We start from the raw sequence: 24793 nt of genomic DNA, 5'->3' as shown, positions 1-24793 counted from the left end.
GCTGTGTCTGGTTTTTGCCTCAGAAGAAAGATTCAGAACGACTTCCTTTGTTTCTTTTGCCACACTAGACAAGAATGGTCTCCCACATCTTCATGGACAATACAGTCATCTCCTTGCAGCTTATCAAAGACCAAGAAACAGGCAGACTCAGAGCACCTATCTGCTCTGCTACCGGCTGCTCTGCCTGAAGAGGCAAAAGAGCAACCTGGCAACAAAGGCACCAAAATCCCTGACTTTAAGCAGCAACTCTACATCTCCAGTGTGTCTCTGAAATATTCCCAAGTAAGCACACCCAAGAAGTTTGTGGGGAAAAAGCACCACCAAGAGCTTTTGTGGTCAGATCAACATTTTTTTGTGCCTGCAGCAACTTGGCCAGTCTGTGCAGGGGGTCAAGTCTCTCCATGCCACAGTGTCCCCTGTGTATCCAACAAGGCTGAGCACAGTGTCTTTGACGTGCTCTCTGCTCTGGGATCAGGGAGCCTTCGTGCTTCAGGCTGGCCCCTATCAAAATGCCAGGAAGCTGGTGCCTAAACATGACAGACCAAAGCCCATTGTCCAGCTGTCACAGGCTGGGGGCAATCACCAGGCCCTGGCAGGACTCCAGCACTCAGCATCCTCAGCCAGCAAGAGCAAGTGCTGGCTGGTCAGAAACTTGCAGCTCTGCCCTGCACTAAAGACAGCAGCACACACAGCTGGCACTTACTGGCTCAGAATGTTCAGGCTGTGGTGTGAGCACAGCTGGAGGCTGGCGCTCATCCACCTCATCTGCCTCCTCTTCGGCCTCCTCTCCATGAGCAGAGGGAGCCAGAGGAGAGACTGCTGTTGGTTCTGTGATCTGTGGACAGACAGCAGTGTGAGGGACACAAAGTTACCTATAATTTATAACCTTATTTCTATTCAGCACTTTATTCTATTCAGCTCTATTTCTACAACCAGCTCTGCTAAGGACAAATCAGAAACTTGGATAACAAGGGGATTCTAAGTCACTGCGACTAAATTTAAATGGGCTAATTCAACAGAATTGCTAATAGTTCTGAATTAGACATTACGCCCTGGCTGCTATCAAGAAGCAACATTGTCTCTGCAAAATGAGCTTTTCATTCCTTGAAAGTTCTGAAATGGAAAATTAGGAAATAGCCAGCAATGCCTTTGTTATTGCTGCTGCAGACATGGAAATGGATTTTCTTTCAGCCTACCCAGTTGGCCCTCTACACTCTACTGCCACAGACCAAGCTCACAGCTTGCTCTACAATTCCTAAGCACCAGGAACATGGAATGTTCCTTTCTCACTCACCTCAGGATCAGCACTTCTGAATACATGCTTCAGGTGACCTGGAGTGGGCAAGGGAAAATGAACAAGTGCTGTGAGAAAACTGCCTGGGCTGCTGAATCCAACAGAAGAGGTCAACCCAAACAGAGAGTATTTTTCTTTATCAACATCCCTCCACATGACATAGTTATTTCACACAGTCAGCAAGAGATCAGGACAATAATCTTAGTTGTGCCTACACTTCAGCCTGTTTAGCCAGTAAATTAATACAAACATGATCAAGAAATTGCAAATTGTTCTTTATCACTCAATGCTTCTCTTCTGTCCAACAGATAAAGCAGCTTTTGTTCTCTTGTCTTTCAGGTACTTTTTTCAAAAAAGAAGTTGCGTGCACTAATTCCCATTAAGTTGCTGAAAACAGTCACCCAGAAAAGCTTGCCCCAAATCCCCCTGAGCTGTGGCAGTTCTATTGTGAAACAGCACAGCAGCAGCTCCAGGCTCAGGAGCAGACACTCACTGCTTTGGCGGTTGCACTTCACTGCAAAGGGAATCACTCTTTTAGCACTCAGTCAAGGGTCAAAACGGACAGTCAAATCCTTTCATTACAAAATTTGGAATAAAAGAAGCTTCCCCTGAGTTCTGGGGAGAGCTACAAAGTCTTTAGAAGGCCTTCTGAGAAGCCTCCCAGTCTGCATTTTGGAAGTTGTCCGGCTTGACCCAGCAAAGAGAGGAAATGACAGACTCTGCTGCCACAGACTCTCCGTGGAGGGAACAGAAGCCCTGCAGGTTCCCCAGCAAATGCTGCCCCTGTGGCTACAGACACCCCCTTTTAGCTGAACCTCTTGACAGGAGCTTTACCAAACCAGAGGCATCCTAATGCTCTTTCTCTTTCAAAATCAACTCAGTTACTAAGAAAGAGCAAGAAGACATGCAAAAGCCAGGTTAGGTTACACCCTAGCCTAAATAGAGTTGAAACCTCTACTTACTTGCCAGGCTGGTAATGAAATACGCGGAATAAACAGTGCCATACATGGTGCAAACTGCAGCAGCGAGTTGCTCAATCATTGTAGCACTGTACTTCAAGTTTACTCCAACCAAGACTCCTGTCAGTGTGCAGCTACACGCTGACAAAGGCCACAATCAGGAGGATGCTCCTGATCTGAGCAACCCCTAGGACTGCTCTGGCACTGAGGCCTTCCGTGCACCAAGGCAACCTTCTGATGTCACCACGATGATGTGGCAACCATGCCCTGATATCACAAAGCAAAGTATGACAAAGCAAAGCATCACAAAGCATGTTAGTCTGTGAATTGATGCAAAGCAATAACCAGCCTTTCCTACAGCAAACACAAAATGGCCTTGGAAGTTCTCCTCTGACACAAAGCAGCACAAACTCCCCCCATGGGCCAAACCCTGTTGTTCAGGGATCCAAGAGGAACTCCAAGAGTGCTCCAAGCCTGTACCCCAGCTGAGCACACAGATGGGACACCAGCAAAGGACACCAGACCAAGAAAATGGCCCAAAGCATTGTACAGAACCAGGAGAGAAAGCACTATAGGCATAGCAGCTGAAGTAATTCCTAACAAATCACCCCATATATCTGCATGTTTGTTGGATGTTCCCAGGGCTGCTGTGTATGTACATCTTTTCCTCTGCTCTGCCTTTCTTTCCCTTTGGCAGCAGTCGAAATGGCAGCATCTGCCCACCAGCAGCAGCTGCTCCAAGCTGGGAACGCCACTGGCGGTGCTGATTTCCAGAGGCTTCTGTGTGCCAGGGGAAGCCAAGGCAGGAGCGGGTTGAACGGTGCTGGCGCTGCTGCTGCTCTGTGCCAGAGAGCCCCGGCTGGGCAGGGCACGGTGCCCACTGCACTGCGGGCTCCTTCTCCTGCCACAGCTGGGCACACCTGGCAACAAGGCATGACAACTTGTGGGCAAGCCAAGGGGTTTCTGGGGCTGCACTGCTCTGCACACACCCAGCACACCTGCAGCACACAATTTCAACCCTCAAACAGGTAAACCAAAGGGAAACAGCTGGAAAAGATTTCAGTTCGACCATTCTTTATGCTTCAATAGGAATGACCAAAATGAAAGTTACCGAGCAGGGCCCGATCCACACTGCCAGCTCAGTGTGAGAAAAGAGGCATTACTTTATTTCAGTGCTGGGTGTGTGAGGAATCACTTCCCTAAACCATGCACACCCACGTGTTAGTATCCATGGAACTAAGACATTACTTTCATTACTTTTATTCATTACTTTGCTCAAACTCACAGGCTAAACATTCTCACAAAGTATTTGACATGTTTAAATCACTTCCCCAAAATTACTGACATTTAGAGTAGGGGGTCTCTTAAAGGTGTCTGGTGGTCATGTGGTGAACATCCCGTTCCTCAAATTCTCCTTCCATGGTTAAGAGCCTTCTTCTCCTTCAATGCATTGCAGCTACCTCCTCAGTAGGCCCACTGTCTTTATTCTCAAGGCTAAGACATCCACTTGCACACATTAACAACTGGTGTGAGGGAAGGTACGACTAAGACTGCCTGTTAAAGCTTAACAAATTCACAATTTGTTGCAGGTCAACACTTCCCCAACATCTCTCGTTCCTTCTCTGGGAATCAAACACAAGCATTTTGTGATCCCTGAGCCCAAGGCCGCCTCCAGCCCTGCTGTCACCCAGCAGCCCTTCTCTCCTCACAAACAGCAGGCCCAGCAGTGCCTTCCCTCACTGGCTCAGTCCCAGCTGTGTCAGGAGTTCTCTGTCACACACTGCAGGACCATCCTGAACTGTTTGCTCTCCGCTGCACTCTGTTGCCAGCAGACATCCCCACTCTGTTCCATGCCCCTTGCAGAACCCTGCACCTGCTGTCCATGGGCACCTGGAAGGGGAGGCACTCACGGCAGAGAGGCACCAGCTGCCCTGGGCAGGAACCAAAACCCTCTGGCGGCACAGCTGCAGGCCTGGGTCTGCACAGCTCTGCACACCCCACTCCTCATGGGCTTTGGGCTGGAAATGCAATTGCACTTTCTGCCTCATGGAGAAACACCAGGGCTGCACAAACAACAGCCAGCAGGCCACATCCCAAAGGCACTGCAGCATGGAGCTGAGAAGGAAGAAGACTCTTCCCCAATTCCTAACCATACCAAAACCACCATAACGGGGACTTTTAATCTTCTGGATGTAGAGTTGATTCACAGGGTGACAAGGGAATCTTCCAATGGAGTTGAAGTTTGATAGATTTTATATTCTGAGTCCTACTCAGACTGTTGATTTGAAAATTTATTTGAAAATATTTTTTAAAAGGCTGTGCAGTCATATGGTTTTGTTCTAATACCAAAATGGCTAGATGAAATGTACTGGCATTTTAATTACATCCAAACGGATTAGTCTGTAAAAGCTTTCCTGCAGAATAGCCACTAAACAGGAAATGTAAATCTGTGGACTGTTGACTTTGCAAATTTCTACTAAACTTATCAGACAATGAGGCATTTTTATGTAGATCATAGAGCAAATTAATTCCTATGGATAACTTGATTTGGATAAACTTGTTGATTTCAAATTAAAACTGCCAGCACATACTAAGTGGAAATCTGAATACTGACTTCTATGAGCTCTGAATTATTACATAGTCATTGTTTGCCATATTAACAAAAATTATCATTCTGGCTATTTTTTTACTTACAGTCAGCTCTTCAACACTCTTTGTAACACCAAAAAGGGAGTTTGTAGCAATGTGGACCATGGGTTGGTGGAGCATTGCAGAAGGCTCCTATGCCAGCACTAAGCGTTCACATTTACCATGGCATCACTTCTTGCCTTTAATTCTAAGCTACAGCTCAGTTCCTGCAGTATAGATTCACACTTGTAGTCTGTATTTGCAGCCGGTTTTTACTTTCCTGTCCAGAAAAATATCAAGCTTAGATCTCAAATCAAACTAAAACAATGAGAGAGTCAGGTTCTGGATAGGTATAGCAAGAACTAAGAGATTTTTTTGCAAATATGTTGAAAAGTTGTTTGTACCTGCTGCAAAAACGGCAGATTAAAGACTTGCACTCTAACTTGTAAGCTGAGCTTTGCTTGTTCTTTCTGGACTGGTTTCTTGAGGCCATACACTGAACCTAATCAGTAAGAAAATCAAAACCACAGGAGTAGTTTGGAGAATATTGTAAATTATTCTGTCGTTATGCTTTTTGCCTGAAAGTTCCGGCCATCATCTGATAGGAGTAATTAGAGGAGATCGAAGCCATCACACTGTGCCTGTGCACACAATTCCTTCCCAGGAGTAATCCGTGAAGCAACGCTGACAAATCCACACCAGCAGCTGCTGCCGCACAGTCATGAAGCAGAGAATATGTATTTCTGCTACACTTGTGCAGCTGAAGATGCCTCTGCTGAGCTAACTTTAGTGACTGCCCACCACAGATGAGACCTTGTGGTCAGTCTCCAACAAGTCAGGGCAGTTAATATTCTGCCTAAATGAAGTAAGTCTAGCAGTACATAGACCATGGGGCCTGAGGAAAGCCAGCAGCTGTGAGAAATTTAATTTGTTTCCATATCTTTCTTTTTACTAATTTATTGCAGTCTATTATTTCAAGAATGGAAACTTTTGGCACACCATTGGCCGGAAGGTTGGTCAGTCTTCCATTCATGACTCCTCTGAAAGCATCACCCCAATGTTTTTATCAGTAGCTCTTCCATCATCATGGCTCACACAGCATTTCCTGCAGCTCTTCCTGGAGCCAGGGAAAGGCACCAGGAGAAGGGGAGAAAGCTGTGTGCAGAGACTGTGTCAGCTGAAGAGACATTTGTTTCCTCCGATTTGACTGAATGGCTGCAGGAACCTTGCTGGCCCTGCTGGCGGGGTGGTCTTTAGCAGGGCTGGGCAGACTTTGGGGCCCAGGATCCCTCCTCTTGGTGGGACACCAGGGTGAGCAGCCCCTGTCCCAGGCAGGAGCAGAGGTTCTGTGGCTCTGCCCTGGGCACAGGGACCTGCCACTGCCATGAGCTCCGGCCGCGGCTCCTCTGGGGCAGCTCCTGCTCTGCAGTGATGATGGGCGCAGCTGGGGGGGGCTGCAATGGAGGGGGGCTTCCAGTGGGCTCTGTTGGTCTGCCACACTGGAGCCAGCAGAGCTTCTGGAAGGAGTCTCCTCTTGTGAGCTGCTGGAGCTGGAGCTGGCACTGGCCACAGAGCCGCTGTGTTCATCCCTGACAGGCCCAGAGCACAGCAGCCTCTGGGCCTCCTTGCTGCACGATGGCAGTGAGGAGGCCATGGACCAGAGGTTCAGTATGTGTGACTCAGCTTCCTGATAAACTGTGCTGAGAAAACCCTGCATCCCTCCTGTCAGATCTAAGACACTCCAAGAAATCTGTTGGCACGTTGGGAACTCAGAATTGTTTCCATTTTGAACAATTGTCTTATGAGTGCTTTTGATCGTTTTTGTCATTTTGTGTTGATTCAGTTGATCCTTCAGAGAAGCTTTCCTAATAATATAAAAGACAGGGAATTGTGGAGACCCTGGTGAGGCTTTCCCTGGTCTAGGGAGACACAAGAAGCTTCCCTCAAAAAGCTGTTAGACCCCATTGGCTCCTTCCCCTGTTCCTGTGTCTGTTCCTGTGTTCCTGAGCCACACCTTCCCTATTCCCTGATTGGCCCCCTTATCTTTGTACTGCCCGAGATCAGGGTCAGCCCCCAGGCCCCTGTGGAGACAAAGTGAGACCCTCTGTGTGTGGGTGCTGGGACCTGAACATCTCCCTGCACAGCTGAATAAAACATCTGTGGAGATCATGCAAAGGTCCTTTTTGCTTCTTTGCCCTGGACTATGCTAGCAGCAATTCAGACTGCTACAGAGGAGAAGCTGCAGCACTGGCACCAAGATTTTGGCAACTTGACCCCAGGCACAGAGGGCGTGCAGGATGCTGCTCTATGAATTCCCTAAACAGCCATCTCTGGTGCTGGCATATTCCCTCCAGCTTCTGGTGCAGCCAGGGCCACCTTGGGTCCAGTAGATGACATTGTTATTTGAAAAATTCGGCCCACTCCTTGGGCAGGAGGCCATGCACAGGCTCTGGTCCTGCAGCCCCCTGCTCAGCTGGGGACAGTGTTCCCTGTGGGGAAGATGGAGCAGCCATCACAGGGTCTGGGGGGCTGCTTTCAGCAAGGTGGCCAGGCTCTCTCCCTGCTGGACTCCAGCAATTGTTTGGGGGAGCTGATGGCACATTGTATGTAGTCCTGTTCATCCTACTCAGAAAACCTGACAGCTTCTATCATTCTTCTGCAGAGTGGGCACGCTGGATTTCTCTCTGCCCACTGCAGGATGCAGCCCAGGCAGAACTGGTGGTGACAGGGCAGAGAAAAATTCACATCCTTCTTACTGCCCTGGCAGATGGGGCATCTCCATTCTTTCCCCATGGCCATGTCTGTCTGTCCCAGCAGGAGGGAAGAGCTGAGGACCACGAGCTGCTCTCATTTGCAATCTTGCTTGGCCAGAGCCCAAGCTCCAGCCAGAGTTCTCCAGGCTCTGTCAGTGCCCAAATAGAAGCAGAAAGGGATGTTGTATCACAATCCATTCCTTAGTGAAGGAGGTCCATAGCAGCCTCAAGAGGCACCTCAGACACTCAACAGTCAAGGCAGTAACATATGGACAGGACACAGATGGCAGTTCATGCCTGGGAGAGCATTCGTAGACATATCCAAGGACAAATTTCCCAGGAACTCTCCACAGCTCTGGGATCTGCCCATCAGCTCTGTCAGAAGCTTCAGCAGAACAACCAAAGTCCTAAAAAGCAGCTTCCAGACGCTTTTCCTTCCCTCCTGCCTGAGTAGCCGGGTTGCTTGCTGCAAAACACTCTTTTTCGCCTCTTCCCCAATGCCCTGAGGACACCTGCAGCCAAAATAAAAAGCTCCTGGCCCTCTGTGTGAGGTGATAATACAGTTTTTATATTTCCATGCTGGGCTGAAGGAAAGCTGTGCTGTGGGTCAGAAGAGACCAGGACCCACTTGTCCTTCCTGCAGGCTGAGGTGGTCCCAGCAGACATCCTGCTGCTTTTTTGGGGAATGTGTGAGGGGGAGTGGAGGGGGTGACAGAGAGGCCAAGATCATAGAGTGGAAACTCAGCTCCAGAGTGGCAGTGCAGACTCTCCCTGCTGAATGCCTGCTGGGGCTGGCAAAGAAGCAAAATGCACCAATAACAGCCCGATGGCACTGTGTCTCAGGGACAGGTACAGGGAGGTGACAACAAACAGCAGCATGGCCCGGTCTCACAGCTCCTAGGAAGCAGTGACAGAGGGGCCTCATGTGCCAGAGGTTTCAGAAAGGCTGTCTTCTCAAATGGCCACTCTGAAACCCCTCTCTTTGCCTCTTGGGTTTGTGAATGCTTTTGACAGCCACGGCATCCTGGGGCAACGCGTTCCATGATTTCATTAAGCGCTCTTTGAAAAGCTCCTCCCATTGTTCACTGAGCTGCCAGCCTGGTCATTTCAGAGGGTGCTGCCTCGGTGGAGAGAAAAATCAATTTTCTGCCTTTCAGGGAGCTGAAGGAGAAGGGACTCTTCACCATCCAACACCTGGCTGGGTCCCATTCATAGGTCCTGCTTTGCAGACTTGGTGAGGTTTGCTTGGCAGTTACCAGCGAGGTGAGAACATTGTTCTGAGTTGTCCCCCATACTTCAAACACGATGTGTAGAGTAGGTATGTGCTTGTTCATCTCCATGTGTGCTCAGGGTCTGCCTTCATTTCTGGTTTAGACCTGATATTTCCAATGTCTGTCAGCTGTCTGTAGGATCTGTGGGCACATGCAGCTGTATTTACTGGCAGGTCGGGTATCTGACACTCATCTTTGAGTGTGGAGCCTTTATAATGCAATGTGCAAACGCAGAAACTGAGACACTAATGATATTATTTGCCAGAATCCCAGTCTCTGCCCAAGCTGTAATTCAAGACTGTAAATTATTCTGTAGACCTGAGCCTGTGTTTTCTGTTTCCTGGGTGAGTGCTTCAACTGCTGGTGTTGCTTTTTTGAACAGGAGCACCTGACTATTTTATCTTTATCAGTTGTTCCATTATGATCTGAAAGCAGCTTTTGCTTTAATTTTCATAAAGGGCCTAAAATCAAAGCTGTGGACATTTTAGAAGGGTTAAGTAGAACACTTAATGAAATTTTTATTTTAGGCCTGCAGTGAGCAGGTCTGAGGCCAGAAATTAGTGCCAGAGTAAGTGCCTTTCTGTGCTTGTGCTCTCCTGCTCTTTCTGTACTTGTATGTTCCTCTGGACACAGTGGGACGTGTTGTCATTTCCTGGGACTTCTGTTGAAGGCAACTGGTTTTCTTTCCAAGGTGATTCTTATGTTTCTCCTCATGGCTTCCCCAGGTGACCAACCTCCATTCCCAGGAGTCCTACTCTGCCATTGTCACTCTGGGAGAGCTCTCTGTGACCTTGAAGAAGGACATGGACTCTAAGGTGGATGAAGTTGCTCGGGTCCTTCTCCAGATGGTGTCCAACTCTCCAGAATTTGTTCAGAAAGCAGCCAGTCAGACCCTGGGGATCATGGTGGAGAATGTGACTCCTGCACGAGCAATGACTGCTCTCATGGACATGGAAGTCAAGCAGGTTCTTCTTCTTTTAGTGATATTCTTCACCTTCATGTGTGTGGGAGGGAGAAGGGATGAGACAGAGAATGGGAGTGATGGGAAGGAAGGGTCCTGTATCCTGCATCTTCTGTGAACTCAGTGACTTGATTCTCCGACCAACCTCACTTCTTTCCTCTTGTCACCTATTTCTGCCCTCCTGCAGCCTATTAGTTCTCAGAATCACAGAAGTGTAGAATATGGGGAGTTGGATGGGCCCATCAGGACCATCGAGTCCAGCTCCTGGCCTTGCACAGAACAGCCCAAGGGTCACACCAAGTGCCTGAGATTGTTGTCCAAATGCTCCTTCAGTCTTGTCAGGCTTGGTGCTGTGACCACTGCCCTGGGGAGCCTGTTCCAGTGCCCAACCACCCTCTGGGTGAAAAAACCTTTTTCCTGATGTCCAGACTAAAGCTCCTCTGACTCAGCTTCCTGCTGCTTCCTGGAATCCTCCCAGTCTGTCAGATTTTCCTAGATATGGTGACTGATGGGGAAGGGAAAGTGCCTGCAAAGTCAAAGGATAGAGCCTTGTGCTTTTGTGGGAAGAGGGACAATTGCAATTGCAGCTGTGAGCAGTGTTTGGTATTTCACAGCTCTAACCACAGAGGCCCTGGGAAAACCATGTCTGCTCATGATGCCATTAACTTGAGAAATGAGGAGGGTCCTTGCTGGGGCGTGGAGCACATGGGGGACAATCTGCTGGGTGTGGCACAGCCTGCACAGCAGGTGCAGCTCCTGCCAAAGGAGTCTTGTATGACTGTCCTGGCCTCAGAGCTCTACTTTCTATTCAAACTGATGTTTCATGTTAGCCTTGAGGTGATGAATCACTTTACAGGCACCTCCACAGGCTGAGTGCCATGGGACAGTTGAAGCAAATGCTGCCTTAATGTTGGTGCTGGGCCTGATAGTTCCCAAGAGACTCTGTAGAACAGGACAGCCTGGCTAAACTGCCTGCCACCCTTCCCTCAGCTTTGCAATAGGGTAAAACATTCCGATGGATCCGTTGCCAACCCCACAGAAGAAACAGGCTGCATTGCTGGATATTCTGCAGTTTCACAGCCCACAACGTGTTTTCCCTGCATTTGTTGTTTTCAAAAGGTCTGCAGATTTGGGGATAAATGGGTGGAAAGAGCCTCAATCCTGCTGCAGCTCTGGATAGTGGATGCCCCTCTGATGGGTCAGCATCAATTATCCTTAATTTCTAAATTATTCATATGTCATCTATTTCTTTAATCTTTCTCAGAGTAAATACTGTGAAAGAAACTGAGTATCAGACAGAGCAGGGAGACTGAATTCTCCCTCTTCCGTGGAGGCAGGCCTTGTGTGCAATGGTACCTGTTGTGGTGTGTTTTTAGCTTCCGGGTCCCTTCCTCAGGTGTGCCAATATTCCCTTCTCCCTTCCCCCTCGCCCCTTGCTGAGTGTGCCCTGTCAATCAGGTTTAACATTCCAGCAAGGCGTCGTGTGGTTGGTCCCTCAGGCCTGGGGGACATTGGATAGGGTTAGGGTTAGTCCCTTGAGACCCTGCCCCTTTCACCTGGTTGGTAGCTCACCTGTTCCCTCCCCTTCCCCTGTCCCGGAGCTTAAAAGGTTAATCAGACCATGCAGCCGCATTCTGGTGGAGCAGTTGCCCCGGTTCAGACTTCTGTAACCATGGAATAAACATCTGGACATAAACCCTCCAGCAGAATCCTCTCCTTTTTCTCTTTACCATCGCCAGAAGCTCTCTCTCCTGAGGTAAATGGAGTTCCTGACAAGCCTGGACTTGTTCAGTGCCCTGCTGCAATCTCCAGCAGCCAAGGTATCTCTGGGGTAAAGCACCACGGTGCCGCCTTTGGCTCAGCAGCGAGGGTCACACTGACCCAGGCACCATCTAACTGGTTATATTGGGACTCATATTCCAATATATTGGCGTCCCTGAGGTGGGCAAAGCGACTCCGCAGCCCGAGAACGGACTCACAGTACCTCAGAAAAGCTTCTGGCAGCCGTGCATCCAGCTAGAAGGGCTTTGGTTGCATCAGCCTCAGCTAGAGACTTTGGGAATATTCCCAGAAGAACTTTCGTGGACTGTTCGGCGCCTCTGGAAAGCCCAGCTTCATTGTGGTGAGCAGATTTTCCAGAGGAAGAAGAGGGTAGCTTCTCGTGCCCAGAGAGAGGTCCTTTTCTGGTGAAGAGACCTACCTGCCTGTACCCAGCCACCTACAGCTTCCATTTCACGTGAGTATCTCTGCTTTCGGTAGAGCAGAAGCTCAAAAACAGACTCTGCCGTGAGTTCTGTTCCTTTTTACCTTTGCATTTTTGGCTGCGCAGCCCCACAGATGGGAGCGTTCTAGCTTTGGCTTTCTGCCGCGTGTTTCACTGTCTTTTGGAATTCGCGCCAGAGCGGGATCGCTCTCTGCCCTTCCCCCCCGGCTCAGCAGCGTGCTCAGCTCTCTACACGTAGTCGAGAGACTCCCTCTCTTTCTCTGTGCGGGGGGGCTCTCTTTCCACGTGGCCGGGGGATCTCTCTTGGTGCGGGGTGGGGAGTGTTCTCTGCACACGCGGCACGGCGGGGGGGGCCCCGGTTTCGGCTTGCCGCGTGGAGTGGCTGCTGTCTCTGCTCCGCGTGGGGGCTGCATTCCACGGCGGGGGAGGCTTTGTTTCTGCCTCGGTTCGGCAGGGCGTACCCTGCTGCTGCTGCCCGGAAATTTTAAAAGCAGTATACACAGCTGCATTGTGAAGCTTTTGTCTGCTTGGTATCGCTTTCTATCTGTGGTTTTTTTAGAAATTGGTAGCTGATTTTAGCTTTGTTTTTGGTCAGGCGGGATTAAGTACTTTTCTTTTTACATCTAACATGGGTTCCAAACTTAGCATTGTACAAAAAGGAGTGTATTATAATATTGTTAGCATTTTAGTTAATGGTAATGTGAAATTCTCTAAAGGAAAATTGAAACAGTTTATAAGATGGCTTTTTCTGCAGTTCCCAAACATTTCCCCTGAAGAAATCCACAATATTCAATTCTGGGATAAAGCTGGGAATGAAATGATTACCTTAGGACAATCTGGCAAATCACCCTCAGCTAAATTTGTGTTTTGGAGTTTACAAATTCGAACAGCATTGCTCAAACAAAAGGAAATGGAGAAAAAGCCAAATGTAAAGCCATGTACCTCTGCTCTCCCTGTTTCTCCCTCTCCTAGCTCTAAAACCCCTAAACCTCTTTCCCCAAAACTTGGTATTTTAAAGAGTGCAAACTCATTGGGAAGTCGACTCCCAGAGTTTGTTGAAATGCCTGAGTTGTTTTGTTCACAAAGCCCTGGCCAGGCTGCATGGCTTTCCCAATCCCCTGTGTCCCCTGCTCTGAAATTCAGAGCACGTGTTAGCTTTCCGGAGAGCAGTGATGTCCAAAATGGCCCCCAGTCCCTAGGGGGTCCACAAGATGGTGGATGCCACGTGGCATCTTCCCAAACCTGGTCTTCTTCTTCCCAAAATCCTCTTAAGCATCCCAAAATTCCTGCCCCATCCCCCTCTCCTCCTGTTCCTCGTGACACCTTCTCCCCTCCCCCTGCCTTTCCTGCAGTACCCTCGGCTCCGCCCCTCTACTCCTCCCAGGGGGCGTCTGCTGATGTGATGTCACCAGGTGTTCCCGCCCTCTGCTCGCCCCCTGACCCCGCCCCCTGTTCCCACGGTTTCCCCGCCCCCTCCCCGGGTTCCCACGGTGGGGACACACCCACTGCCTGTCCCCAAACCTGTAGCTGTGATCCCAATGCTTCTGATTCCAGGGATACAGAGCAGGGAACAGCAGACCCAATGCATAGCCCCATGTTTTCACTAGCTCCTGTTACCTTTCAGCCTGCAGCTCAGGGAGGAGCAGCCCCAACTGCTAATTGGAGTTCTTTTGGACGACAACTGATTAAAAGAGATCTGTAAATCTCATAAGGAATATGGTCCACACAGTCCATATTTCCGTGGCCTTTTAAATTCTGAATTGAGTAGGACTGTGGTAATCCCACATGATTTAAAACAGCTTTTTTCCTGCCTCATGACCTCCACGGAATTCAAATTATGGGAATCAGCATTGAAACAACTGCTAAAAGATGCTCTCCCAGGTTTACAGGCTGATCCAAACACAGCGAAAGACAACAGTGGTAACCCTCTCACCATTGAGCACTTCTGTGGTGAGGGCCAGTGGTCTTCTCCCTCAGTCCAAGCTACTGCAATTCCTGCAGAAACACTCGAGAAGGTAAAAGAAGCAGCTGAAAAAGCATTCTTTTCCCTACAACCTGAGGGGCCTCTGGAGCCCTATAGTAAAATTAAACAGCTACCATCAGAGCCTTTTTTGAAATTTGTAGAAAGGTTAACTAGAGCCATTGAAATACAAGCTAAAAAAGTGAATCCTAGAGATGAGATTTTAGAGGAAATAGCGTTTACAAATGCAAATGAACAGTGTCGAGCGGCAATCCTGAGCCTTCCTATGGAACCTCCCCCTACACTGAGATATGCTTTTAGTCTGTAACAGGAAAGTGCCTCTGATGACTGTGGCTGAAGACACCAGACCAAGGCTGCTGCCAAGACCACCTCAGCGTGTCGCTGTTGCCAGCCCTGCACCTTTTCCCTCAGCACAGCGATACCCTGGGCAGCAGCGGAGACCAGCAATGGTTGAGCCCACTAAACCATGCCTGCTTTGTAATAACCTAGGACACTGGAGTAACCAGTGCCCCCTGAAAAGGGAATTTGATGAATTTAGAAATGGCAGGGGAGGAGAACTACAAGCCCTCCCTGGGGGTCAACAAAAAAAAAACTGAAAAGGGAGCGTCCGCCTGCCAGGCGTGCAGACATAAAAAGAGCAGGCCAAGAGAATAGAGGTAGCAAAACAAATCAAACGCATGGTAATATTAATATTTGTGTAAGTGAAGCAGGTGCTTCAAAGAACAAGTCTGCTACTCCACTGTGGAAGGTGAAACAAAATAACCTTTGTTATGATTTAAGTGATCCTGTATTAACCACATCTTCTGTCAATGAGCCTTACAGGTTGCAGGTGACAGAGTCACTCCACCTGAAAGACACTGACTGGCATTTTGTCTCTGTAAATCCTGAACAGAAGGGTACTTGGAACCGAATTCGTTGTAAGTACATTGTCATTGGGGACACCAAACACACACCACAAGAGATCAAAATTGCTACAGGAATGACAACATCAGATCCCAAGCAATTTTTTTCTCGGCCTGCACTGTTTCCACCCACCCCTGTTTCTTCCCAAGGGACAAATTGTTGCTCCAGCTATCCCTGTGCTATCTTTACCTGAAAATATCGAAAAACAAGGGCCCACGGTCGCCCAGGTCCAAGTTATTGGGAAAGATAAACCCAAATTGTGGTGCAATGTCAGTGGGGGTGGGGAGTCTAAACGCATTGAGATGCTTGTAGACACAGGTGCAGACTGCACAGTGATTCCAGTACAAGACTGGCCAGCACATTGGCCTTTACAAAATGTTGCTGGTCACCTTCGAGGTGTGGGAGGTCTGCAATTGGCAAGACAATCCAAAAGCATTATTCAATTCGAGGGTCCAAACTGACAATTGGCAAATATTCGTCCATTTGTGTTAGATTATTCAGAACCTTTGTTAGGGAGAGATTTAATGGCCCAGTGGGGTGTCACCATTGATATTCCAGACTCTCCACAGCATTTTTGTGCAGCAGTCATTGAACAACAGCGCCCCACCCAAAAACTGAAGTGGAAAACAGACAAACCAGTTGACGTGAAACAGTGGCCACTCAGTAAACAAAAAATAAAGGTGCTTGAGGAACTAGTAGAAGAGCAACTAAAAAAGGGCCACATTGTGGAGACCATGTCCCCATGGAACTCTCCAGTGTTTGTCATCCAAAAAGCTGACAAAAAGAGGTGGCGACTTCTCTGTGACCTCCGACAAATTAATAATGCAATTGAAGATATGGGTTCTCCCCAACCTGGTATGCCATCCCCAACAATGCTTCCCCAAGATTGGAAATTAGCTGTTATTGATATTAAAGATTGCTTTTTCCAAATCCCATTGCACCCTGATGATGCACCGCGTTTTGCATTCTCAGTCCCTTCTATCAATTTAGAAGCTCCTATGAAAAGGTACCATTGGACCATTCTTCCTCAGGGATTAAAGGTATCTCCAGCTATCTGCCAGTGGTATGTCTCTTCCCTGCTTTCCCCAGTGCGTGCAGCCGCAGAGAAGGCCATCATCTATCATTATATGGATGATATCCTTGTGTGTGCCCCCAATGATGATTTACTCACACATGCGCTTGACCTAACGATTGATGCATTGATTGTTGCAGGGTTCGAGCTCCAGGAAAAGAAAATTCAAAAGATGCCACCTTGGAAGTATTTGGGCTTAGAAATTGGAAATAGGACCATTGTTCCTCAAAAACTAGCAATCAATCCAAGGATCAAGACCCTTGCGGATGTCCACAAGTTGTGTGGGTCTTTGAATTGGGTAAGACCATGGCTTGGTCTGACTAATGAAGACCTTGCCCCTCTTTTCAACTTATTGAAAGGGGGAGAGGACCCAGGTGCTCCTAGGTCTATTACCCCAGAGGCACGGAAAGCTCTAGAAAAGGTTCAGATTGCAATGTCCACAAGACAGGCCCACCGATGCCGGCCTGATCTGCCATTCAAATTTATCATCCTAGGTAAGTTGCCACACCTCCATGGAATTATTTTCCAGTGGGAGGAAAAACAAACACCTAAGGCAAAGAACACACCAAAAAAGGACCAGGACCAGAGGGACACTCTCTTGATCTTAGAATGGGTTTTCTTCAGTCACAAAAGGTCCAAGAGACTGACAAAGCCTCAGGAGCTGTTAGCGGAACTGATCCGGAAAGCAAGGACCCGGATCAGGGAGTTAGCAGGATGTGATTTTAAGTGCATTCACATTCCAGTTGAGTTAAAATCAGGTCAAAATACTATGAAAATACTGGAACAATTGTTTCAAGAAAATGAAGTATTGCAGTTTGCTCTGGATTCCTACTCAGGACAATTTTCGGTAGCGCGGCCCGCTCACAAATTGTTTAAACAAGATGTTCAATTTACTTTAAAATTAAGAACTGCTCTAAGTAAGAGACCTTTAAAAAGGGCTCTAACTGTCTTTACAGATGCGTCCGGGAGGTCCCACAAGTCCGTTATGACTTGGAAGGATCCTCAAACCCAGCAGTGGGAGACGGACATTGCTGAGGTGGAAGGTTCACCTCAGGTTGCTGAATTGGCTGCAGTTGTTAGGGCTTTTGAAAGGTTCTCAGAACCATTTAATCTGATTACAGACTCTGCATACATGGCAGGAGTAATATCCAGAGCAGATCAAGCAATACTGCAAGATGTATCTAACATTAAACTTTTTGAATTGCTCTCAAAACTGGTAAAGTTAGTCACTCACCGAGAGCAACCCTTTTATGTGATGCATGTCAGGTCACACACTGACTTGCCAGAGTTTATTGCTGAAGGCAACAGAAGGGCAGATGCTCTTGCTGCACCTGCAGTGATGGCCACTCTCCCAAATGTTTTTGAACAGGCAAAAATCAGCCACCAGCTTTTCCACCAAAATGCACCTGGCCTGGTTTGTCAGTTTAACATCACTCGAGAACAGGCCAAAGTGATTGTGGCCACGTGCCCAAATTGCCAACAACATGCACTCCCTACAGTGAGTACGGGAGCAAACCCAAGGGGACTGAACAGTTGTGAACTGTGGCAAACAGATGTAACACACATACAGTCTTTTGGACGGCAGAAATATGTTCATGTTAGTTTAGATACTTTTTCTGGAGCGGTCTATGCTTCTGCCCACACAGGAGAATCATCTATTGATGTTATTAAGCACCTCTTACAGGCTTTTTCTTTCATGGGCATCCCCAAGGAGCTGAAAACTGATAATGCGCCTGCTTATAAATCCAAGGAATTCGGGAGCTTCCTGCAGCAATGGGGAGTAGAGCACAAAACTGGCATCCCCTACTCCCCTACAGGTCAAGCCATTGTAGAAAGAACTCACCGTGATATTAAAAGGGTCCTGGACCAGCAACAACAGGTTCTGAAGGTAGAACCTCCCCACATCTGGTTATCCAGGGCACTATTCACAATCAATTTTCTGAATTGTTCTTTTGACAGCCTGAACCCACCCATCCTTCACCACTTTGGGGGGAGCAGTCACAGGTTAATGAAAAAAAAACCTCCGGTTTTAGTAAAAGACCCTGAGACTTGGAAAATGGTGGGACCTTACAAATTGGTTACTTGGGGACGTGGATACGCCTGTGTATCCACCCCCTCTGGTTTAAGGTGGGTTCCTTCCAAATGGGTAAAGCCCTATGTTCCCAAAGTCTCAGAGAAATCTGCAGAAGCACCCCAGGTTGCTCATGCTGCCTGGAGAAGAAAACGCCGCACGTGTTCTCTGGAAGAAATTCCATTTAAGCCTCCTATCTGGAATAGTTTGTAATATATGTTTGTTTCAAGTTCTTGTACCAGTTTAGATCCCACTGTTCGTGTGTAGCCTCGAGACGCCATGAGACCGAGCTTGCTTCTCGTCCTACTCGTGATCATCCCACCTGCGATCTCCTGCATAGTCCCTCAGACCAAACCACACATGGACTACCTTGGCAAAAGCTCTCGGACATCATCAGAGAAACTGACGACGGGCTGAATGGATTGTTCAATGGCTGGGGACTCTCGGGCTGGTTGGGATCTATTCTGAAAACTGTGTTTTTAGTGCTGTTTATTTTACTTATAGTTATTGTAGTTGGTAGCATTGTTTTTGGAACTAATCAAACGCATGGTTCTCAAGTTAATTTCAAGCTCATCTCCCCCTCCCGAGGTCTACCATTTGGAAGCCCTCAGTGCTCCAATGGATGACCTGGAAGCCTCAGTGGAAAACACTGACCCTCCTGTAGAGGAAGAACTGATTTACCAACTATGGTTTGGCAAGCATTCTGCACCACAAACCCAGTCCTCTTCTTTTTAAACAAAACTAGGGGGAGGTGTTGCGGTGTGTTGCAATGTCCTGTTTTAAACTTCCGGGTCCCTTCCCAGGTGTGCCTATACCTCTCTCCCTTCCCCCTCGCCCCCTTGCTGAATGAGTCCTGTCAATCAGGCTTAAGATTCCAACAAGGCGTCGTGTGGTTCATCAAATTCAAAGGATGCCCCTCAGGCCTGGGGGTCATTGGCCTGTCCAGGTGTCCCTCATACCTTGAGACTCCGCCCCCCCACCTGGTTGGTGGCTCACCTGTCCCCTCCCCTTCCCCTGTCCCTGAGCTTAAAAGGTTAATCAGACCATGTGGTAGGGTTTCGGTTGGAGCAGTTGCCCCGGTTCAGACTTCTGTAACCATGGAATAAACATCTGGAAACCCTCCAGCGGAATCCTCTCCTTTTTCTCTTCACCATCGCCAGAAGCTCTCTCTCCTGAGGTAAACGGAGTTCCTGACAAGCCTGGACTTGTTCAGTGCCCTGCTGCAATCTCCAGCAGCCAAGGTATCTCTGGGGTAAAGCACCAAGAAGCCGCCTTTGGCTCAGCAGCGAAGGTCAGACTGGCCCAGGCACCATCTAACTGGTAATATTGGGATTCGTATTCCAATATGGAACCACACCCAAATTTCTGGAACATTGAAAAGACCTGAAGGATGGATTTTAAGCCATCAAGTAACTGGAATCATTTGTATAACTCGAGAAGGAAAGAAATTTAATAAAATAGTAGGGCATACTCCTTGTAAATCCACACTGGTGATTAATATGGATAATTGTTTAAAAATTTGGCAACCAGAAAACCCCGCTAGATATTGGGGACCAATAAAAGAAATAAATTGTGAATGGGATGAACAGATTAATTTATGCTGGTACAAAAGTCCTGGAGCTAACCCCTACCAATCCATCGACAGCCTGAGGTCTTATTGGGAACAACTGGAGAAAACTGATAAGAAATGGAAAGCCTCAGATGGGATATATTGGATTTGTGGGCAACGAGCATACAATGAGTTACCTCAAAAATGGGGAGGAACCTGAATTTTGGGGAGAATACAACCCTCCTTCTTTGTTCTACTGAGGTCTAGGAGCAATGTGCTAGGAGCTCCACTGTATGAAACCCTGCAGTGGAATAAAAGAGATTTTAATTTAAATTTTCCAACAGCAAGAGGGAATCAAAAATGGAAGGAGGATGAAGGGCTTGCAAAACAAATGATAGCAAATTATGACCCAGCAACATGGGCTCAGGATGAGTCATGGGGATATAGGACCCCAGTTTATCTCTTGAATCGATTAATAAGGCTCCAAGCAGTAGTGGAGGTGGTGTCAAATCACACCTCCGGTGCCTTAAAAATGTTGCCCAGGCAATATACACAGATGCGGGCATTTGTGTATCAAAACAGGATAGCCCTACACTATCTGTTAGCAGAAAAAGGAGGAGTTTGTGGAAGATTTAATGAATTTGAGTGCTGTGTAAAAATTGATAATTATGGGGAAACTATTACTGAACTTGCAGAGAAAATTAAAAGAGTGGCTTATGTGCTGGTACAGAAGTGGAATTCAATCTTAAAAACAAATTGGTGGGACAACCTCTTTGGAAGTGTTTGGAGGAAAAAGTTAAGAGTTCATGTTGTTATGCTCGATTCTGGGACTTCTGTGTTTTTTTTAGGTTAATTCATTCAGTGATTCAGGAGATGCAGATTAAAATAATGTCTCTAGATTCAGAATCAGCAGAAAAAAGAAAATCAAGATCTATAATGGTATTAAAAGCTAAATCAACCCCTGTTAAAGAACAAGGACCTAAAAAGATTTAAATAGACCAAAAAATGCTAACTAAACTTGAAAGACAGTGTGAAAGAGTAGAAGCAGTAATAGAAATGCTAGAAAAGTTTGAAGCTGAAAAGAGACAATGAGAAAACCAAAATTTTGAAAAATAGAAAAGATATCAAGGTACAGCTTTTTAAATACAGCACGAGTCATAATGATCAAAAAGAGAAATGGGGGATTTGTGATAAATAGGTATGATTTGTGCTGATAAAAATTGAAACAGTAATCAATATTGATACAGTAATTAATATTTGAGAATAATAAAACAGTTAATAGTTAAAAGTTGTAATGCCAAAGAAGAGAGGGAAAGGAGGGGCTCCACCCAGCCTCCCCTTCCAAGCAGATGTTTTCAAGGACCACAGGAAAGAAGCTGAAGATACAGTTGCTAAAAATGACTAGGAACCTGATTGGGTCCAAGAAAATGCTAATTATAAAGGACTTATTGCTGTGATATGTAGATGCAGTGATATGTTAGTCTTGGCTTACATTGTACTGGCTTGGTGCGCACGTGTAACCCAAAGGTGAATTAAAGGACAACGAAGAAGACTACAGGGCCTTCATCAGTGACGACCCCCAAAGACTTGTGCGACCACCAAACCGAGTGGTGGCGCATGCGTGGTAAAGGTGGTAATGAAGGCGGAGACAGAAAAGTGACGAACCGAAAATAGGAGGAGATGGCATTGACACATGGCATATAAGGGGTGATTTTCACTTGCCAAGCTTGTACATGAAGTGGCAAGGGTCAAGAACCCTGCACTCCGTACCCCGCGGTTGTTTTTGCTTATGCGCTATTATTTGAACCAAATTATCCATTGTTTACATATTTTCTAAACTATTTAATTGAAATTGTTACTACTTTTAATATTGTTTGGCCTTTTTAAGATGGGATAATTGGACAAACATAACAGAAAGAAAACAAAGGTGAAGCCAAGTAAATGCTCAGGGCAGTTTGCCAGTGGCTGCCAGGCAGCCCTGGCTCTGAGCAACAGCATCTGCAGTGGGACAGGAAACTCCCAGCTGATGGGAACAAACTTTCTGGCTGACTGCAGAGGCCAGGACAAAGCTGAGTGGTTTCCCTGGTGTCCCCCAGCCCTTGCTGGCCCCAGGGGCTGATGGCATTTGTGCTCCCTCAGGTTCATGTCCCCACAGCAACAGCATGGGGGTGCTCCCCCTACTCTGTGCAATGCAAACAGGGGCTCCTGAGCCAGTGCTGAGGATTGGCCTGGCCGTGTTCTTGAGAGAGCCTGGGCAAGGAGCCTGGAGCCCTCAGGCCCTGGGCTGTGGTGTCAGCACTGCCCCAGCAGTGCTCAAGGCCTGTCCCTGCTGCAGCCCCGGCACTGCCACCCCCAGGGCTGTGCCCGACCCCGAGAGCACTCAGGCCCTGCAGCAACACCGGGGCCACCAGGGCAGCGGGGCAGGGCCACGGCAGCAGCACTGGCAACACCAAGTGCTGCTGCTGCTGCTGGGCACAGCTGCTGTGCCAGCCCTGATCTGCCCCCAGCTCTGCACACAGACATTGCTGCTGCAGCTCAAGAAAAGGGAAAAAAAGGGGGAACTCCAGTGAAAATTCTGCTGGGAGATCCTTTAGTTCATTTAAAGCCACCAACACTGCAGCTCCTCATTGACCCAATCTGGGGCTAAAGAGAAAATGGAGAGAAAGAAAATGGGAATTTGAACACACATTGGCCTTGGTTTGGAGAGTATTTGAAAACAAAGAAAAAAAATGAAAAAAATCAACAGAGTTTTCAAAGATGACTTTTATTCAAAGTGATTTGCAGAAATAGGCCAGCAGTTTGATGCTTCCTAAATAGTCTGTTCATCAGTCTCCACACTGCAGCCTTGAGCTCCTTGTTCCTCAGGCTGTAGATGAGGGGCTTCAGGGCTGGAGGCACCACTGAGTACAGAACTGACAGGGCCAGATCCAGGGATGGGGAGAAGATGGAGGGGGGCTTCAGGTAGGCTAAAAAGCCAGTGCTGAGGAACAGAGAGACCACGGCCAGGTGAGGGAGGCAGGTGGAAAAGGCTTTGTGCCGTCCCTGCTCAGAGGGGATCCTCAGCACAGCCCTGAAGATCTGCACATAGGAGAAAACAATGAACACAAAACAGCCAGAAGCTAAACAGACAGTAACCAATGAAATCCAAATTTTTCTAAAGGTGGAGTGTGAGCAGGAAAGCTTGAGGATCTGTGGAGCCTCACAGAAGAACTGGCCAAGGGCTCTGCCATGACACAGGGGCAGGGAAAATGTATTGGCTGTGTACAGTAGAGCATTGAGAAAGCCACTGGCCCAGGCAGCTGCTGCCATGTGGGCACAAGCTCTGCTGCCCAGGAGAGTCCCGTAGTGCAGGGGTTTGCAGATGGACACGTAGCGGTCGTAGCACATGATGGTCAGGAGGGAAAAATCTGCTGAAATGAAAAATACAAACAGAAATATCTGAGTAGCACATCCTGCATAGGAAATGTTGCTGGTGTGCCAGAGGGAATTGTGCATGGCTTTGGGGACAGTGGTGCAGATGGAGCCCAGGTCGCTGAGGGCCAGGTTGAGCAGGAAGAAGAACATGGGTGTGTGCAGGTGGTGGCCACAGGCTACGGCGCTGATGATGAGGCCGTTGCCCAGGAGGGCAGCCAGGGAGATGCCCAGCAAGAGGCAGAAGTGCAGGAGCTGCAGCTGCCGCGTGTCTGCCAATGCCAGCAGGAGGAAGTGCCTGATGGAGGTGCTATTGGACATTTGCTGTCTCTGAACATTTCGACCTGCAGAAGGAGAAAATACAGGGACAACTAGGGGGAGATTTCTCACAAAAAAGTCAAAGCCTTTTCTCATAGACCCTTTCCTGGCACTGAACACCTCCCCCTGTCTATGTCTCAGAGACCTTTTTTCACCTTTCTTGCTGGAGCCCTGATTGTTGCTGGCCAATGTTGTATGAGGAGATGGACTTTGGCCTGCAGGACACCTGGGAGTCAGCCCTGAACCCCAGTCAGTGCAGGGGAACAGTGAGAGCAGGGGCCAGTCCTGGTGTTGGGATGTGGATAGAGATTGTTCCCCTAATGCAGGGGAGCTGTCTGGGTGAATGGGTGGGTATGGCAGGAGGCAGAACGAGAGATTCTGCTGCATTGTAAAAGAACAGAGAGTCCAGGGAGGCAGGAGGATTGTCTGTGGCTTAGTGCAGACTGACGGGAGCTGCTCTATCCGTCTCTCCTCTTACAGCTGCCCTGCACTTGCACCTCTCTGAAATCCACTCCCATGTTACCCTGGACAGCCAGGAGACACTGCTGAGAGCAGGGGGATCCCTGGCACACAAAGTGTCTCCTGCCTTTCCCAGAGTCAGGAGAGTGGGCTCATTGCCAGCCTCCCAGGCTGCCCTGCCCAGAGCTGCCCGGGCACCGGGAGCTGGAACACCCCATTGCTGTGCTCAGCCTGCACAGGAGGAGCCCAAGGGCTGGGCCTGGCCCTGCAGCTGGAACTGCCATTGCAGAGAGCCCCTCAGCAATGCCAGCAGCACCTGGGCAAGGAAAGGAGAGAGAGAGAGAGCCGGGCCTGAGGAAAAGCCTTTCCCTGGCCAGCCCTGCCCAGCCCCTGCCAGGCAGCAGCAGGGCAGGACAGTGGCCCTCAGGCCCTGGTCAGCAGGGAATGGGCACATGGCTGCAGAGATGTCCTTCATCTCTGGGGCTGCTCTGCCGGCCCAGGAGGGACTGAGGGTCCCGAGCCCCCGGGCTGAGGGCTGTGCTGGCTGCGAGGGGACACAAGAGCTGTGCTGCTCAGGGCAGTGTGTGCCCTGCAGGGCAGGCCCCGCAGGTGCCACATCTGCCCTGCAGCAGGGCTTCCCTCAGCACTGCCTCCCTCCCTCCCTGCCCACGGCTCTGCTGCTGGAGTTGTCCCAGCGCCAGCTGCTCCTGTGGCCCCAGGCTCCTTCCCTGCCAGAGCTGCCAGAGCCCAGCCCAGCCCCTGGGCCAGCCCTGCCCTGCAGCTGCTGGGCCCTGCAGGGATTAAAGAACAGCTCGCCCAGCCTGGGCACCATGGAAAGGTGATGCTGCATGGATCTGGAGGCTGGGCAGGTTCAGGCACTGGCAGAGGTGCCCAGGAATCCTCAGGGTGATGGTTTAAGAGACTCAGCCCCTGCTCTGC

General features: G+C 48.6%; 1 protein-coding gene and 1 pseudogene across 1 annotated transcript; both read right to left on the bottom strand.

Annotated features, from left to right (window-relative positions):
• Nucleotides 1-12097, bottom strand: part of LOC135460630 (serine/threonine-protein kinase PAK 3-like) — a 31914-nt pseudogene extending 19817 nt beyond the window's left edge.
• Nucleotides 12098-12318: 221 nt separating this feature from the next.
• Nucleotides 12319-23398, bottom strand: LOC135460629 (olfactory receptor 14A16-like). Its single transcript, XM_064737528.1, has 2 exons — nucleotides 22505-23398; nucleotides 12319-12561 (listed from the first exon to the last, which is right to left on the bottom strand). Exons 1-2 carry the CDS (start codon nucleotides 23396-23398, stop codon nucleotides 12319-12321), a joined length of 1137 nt encoding a protein of 378 aa, XP_064593598.1.
• Nucleotides 23399-24793: the final 1395 nt, after the last annotated feature.

Source organism: Zonotrichia leucophrys, unplaced genomic scaffold (genome assembly GCF_028769735.1).
Source record: "Zonotrichia leucophrys gambelii isolate GWCS_2022_RI unplaced genomic scaffold, RI_Zleu_2.0 Scaffold_69_233693, whole genome shotgun sequence".
NCBI classification, from domain to species: domain Eukaryota; kingdom Metazoa; phylum Chordata; class Aves; order Passeriformes; family Passerellidae; genus Zonotrichia; species Zonotrichia leucophrys.
The sequence above is the reverse complement of the archived record's forward strand: the minus strand, read 5'-3'. Positions and strand labels throughout refer to the sequence as shown.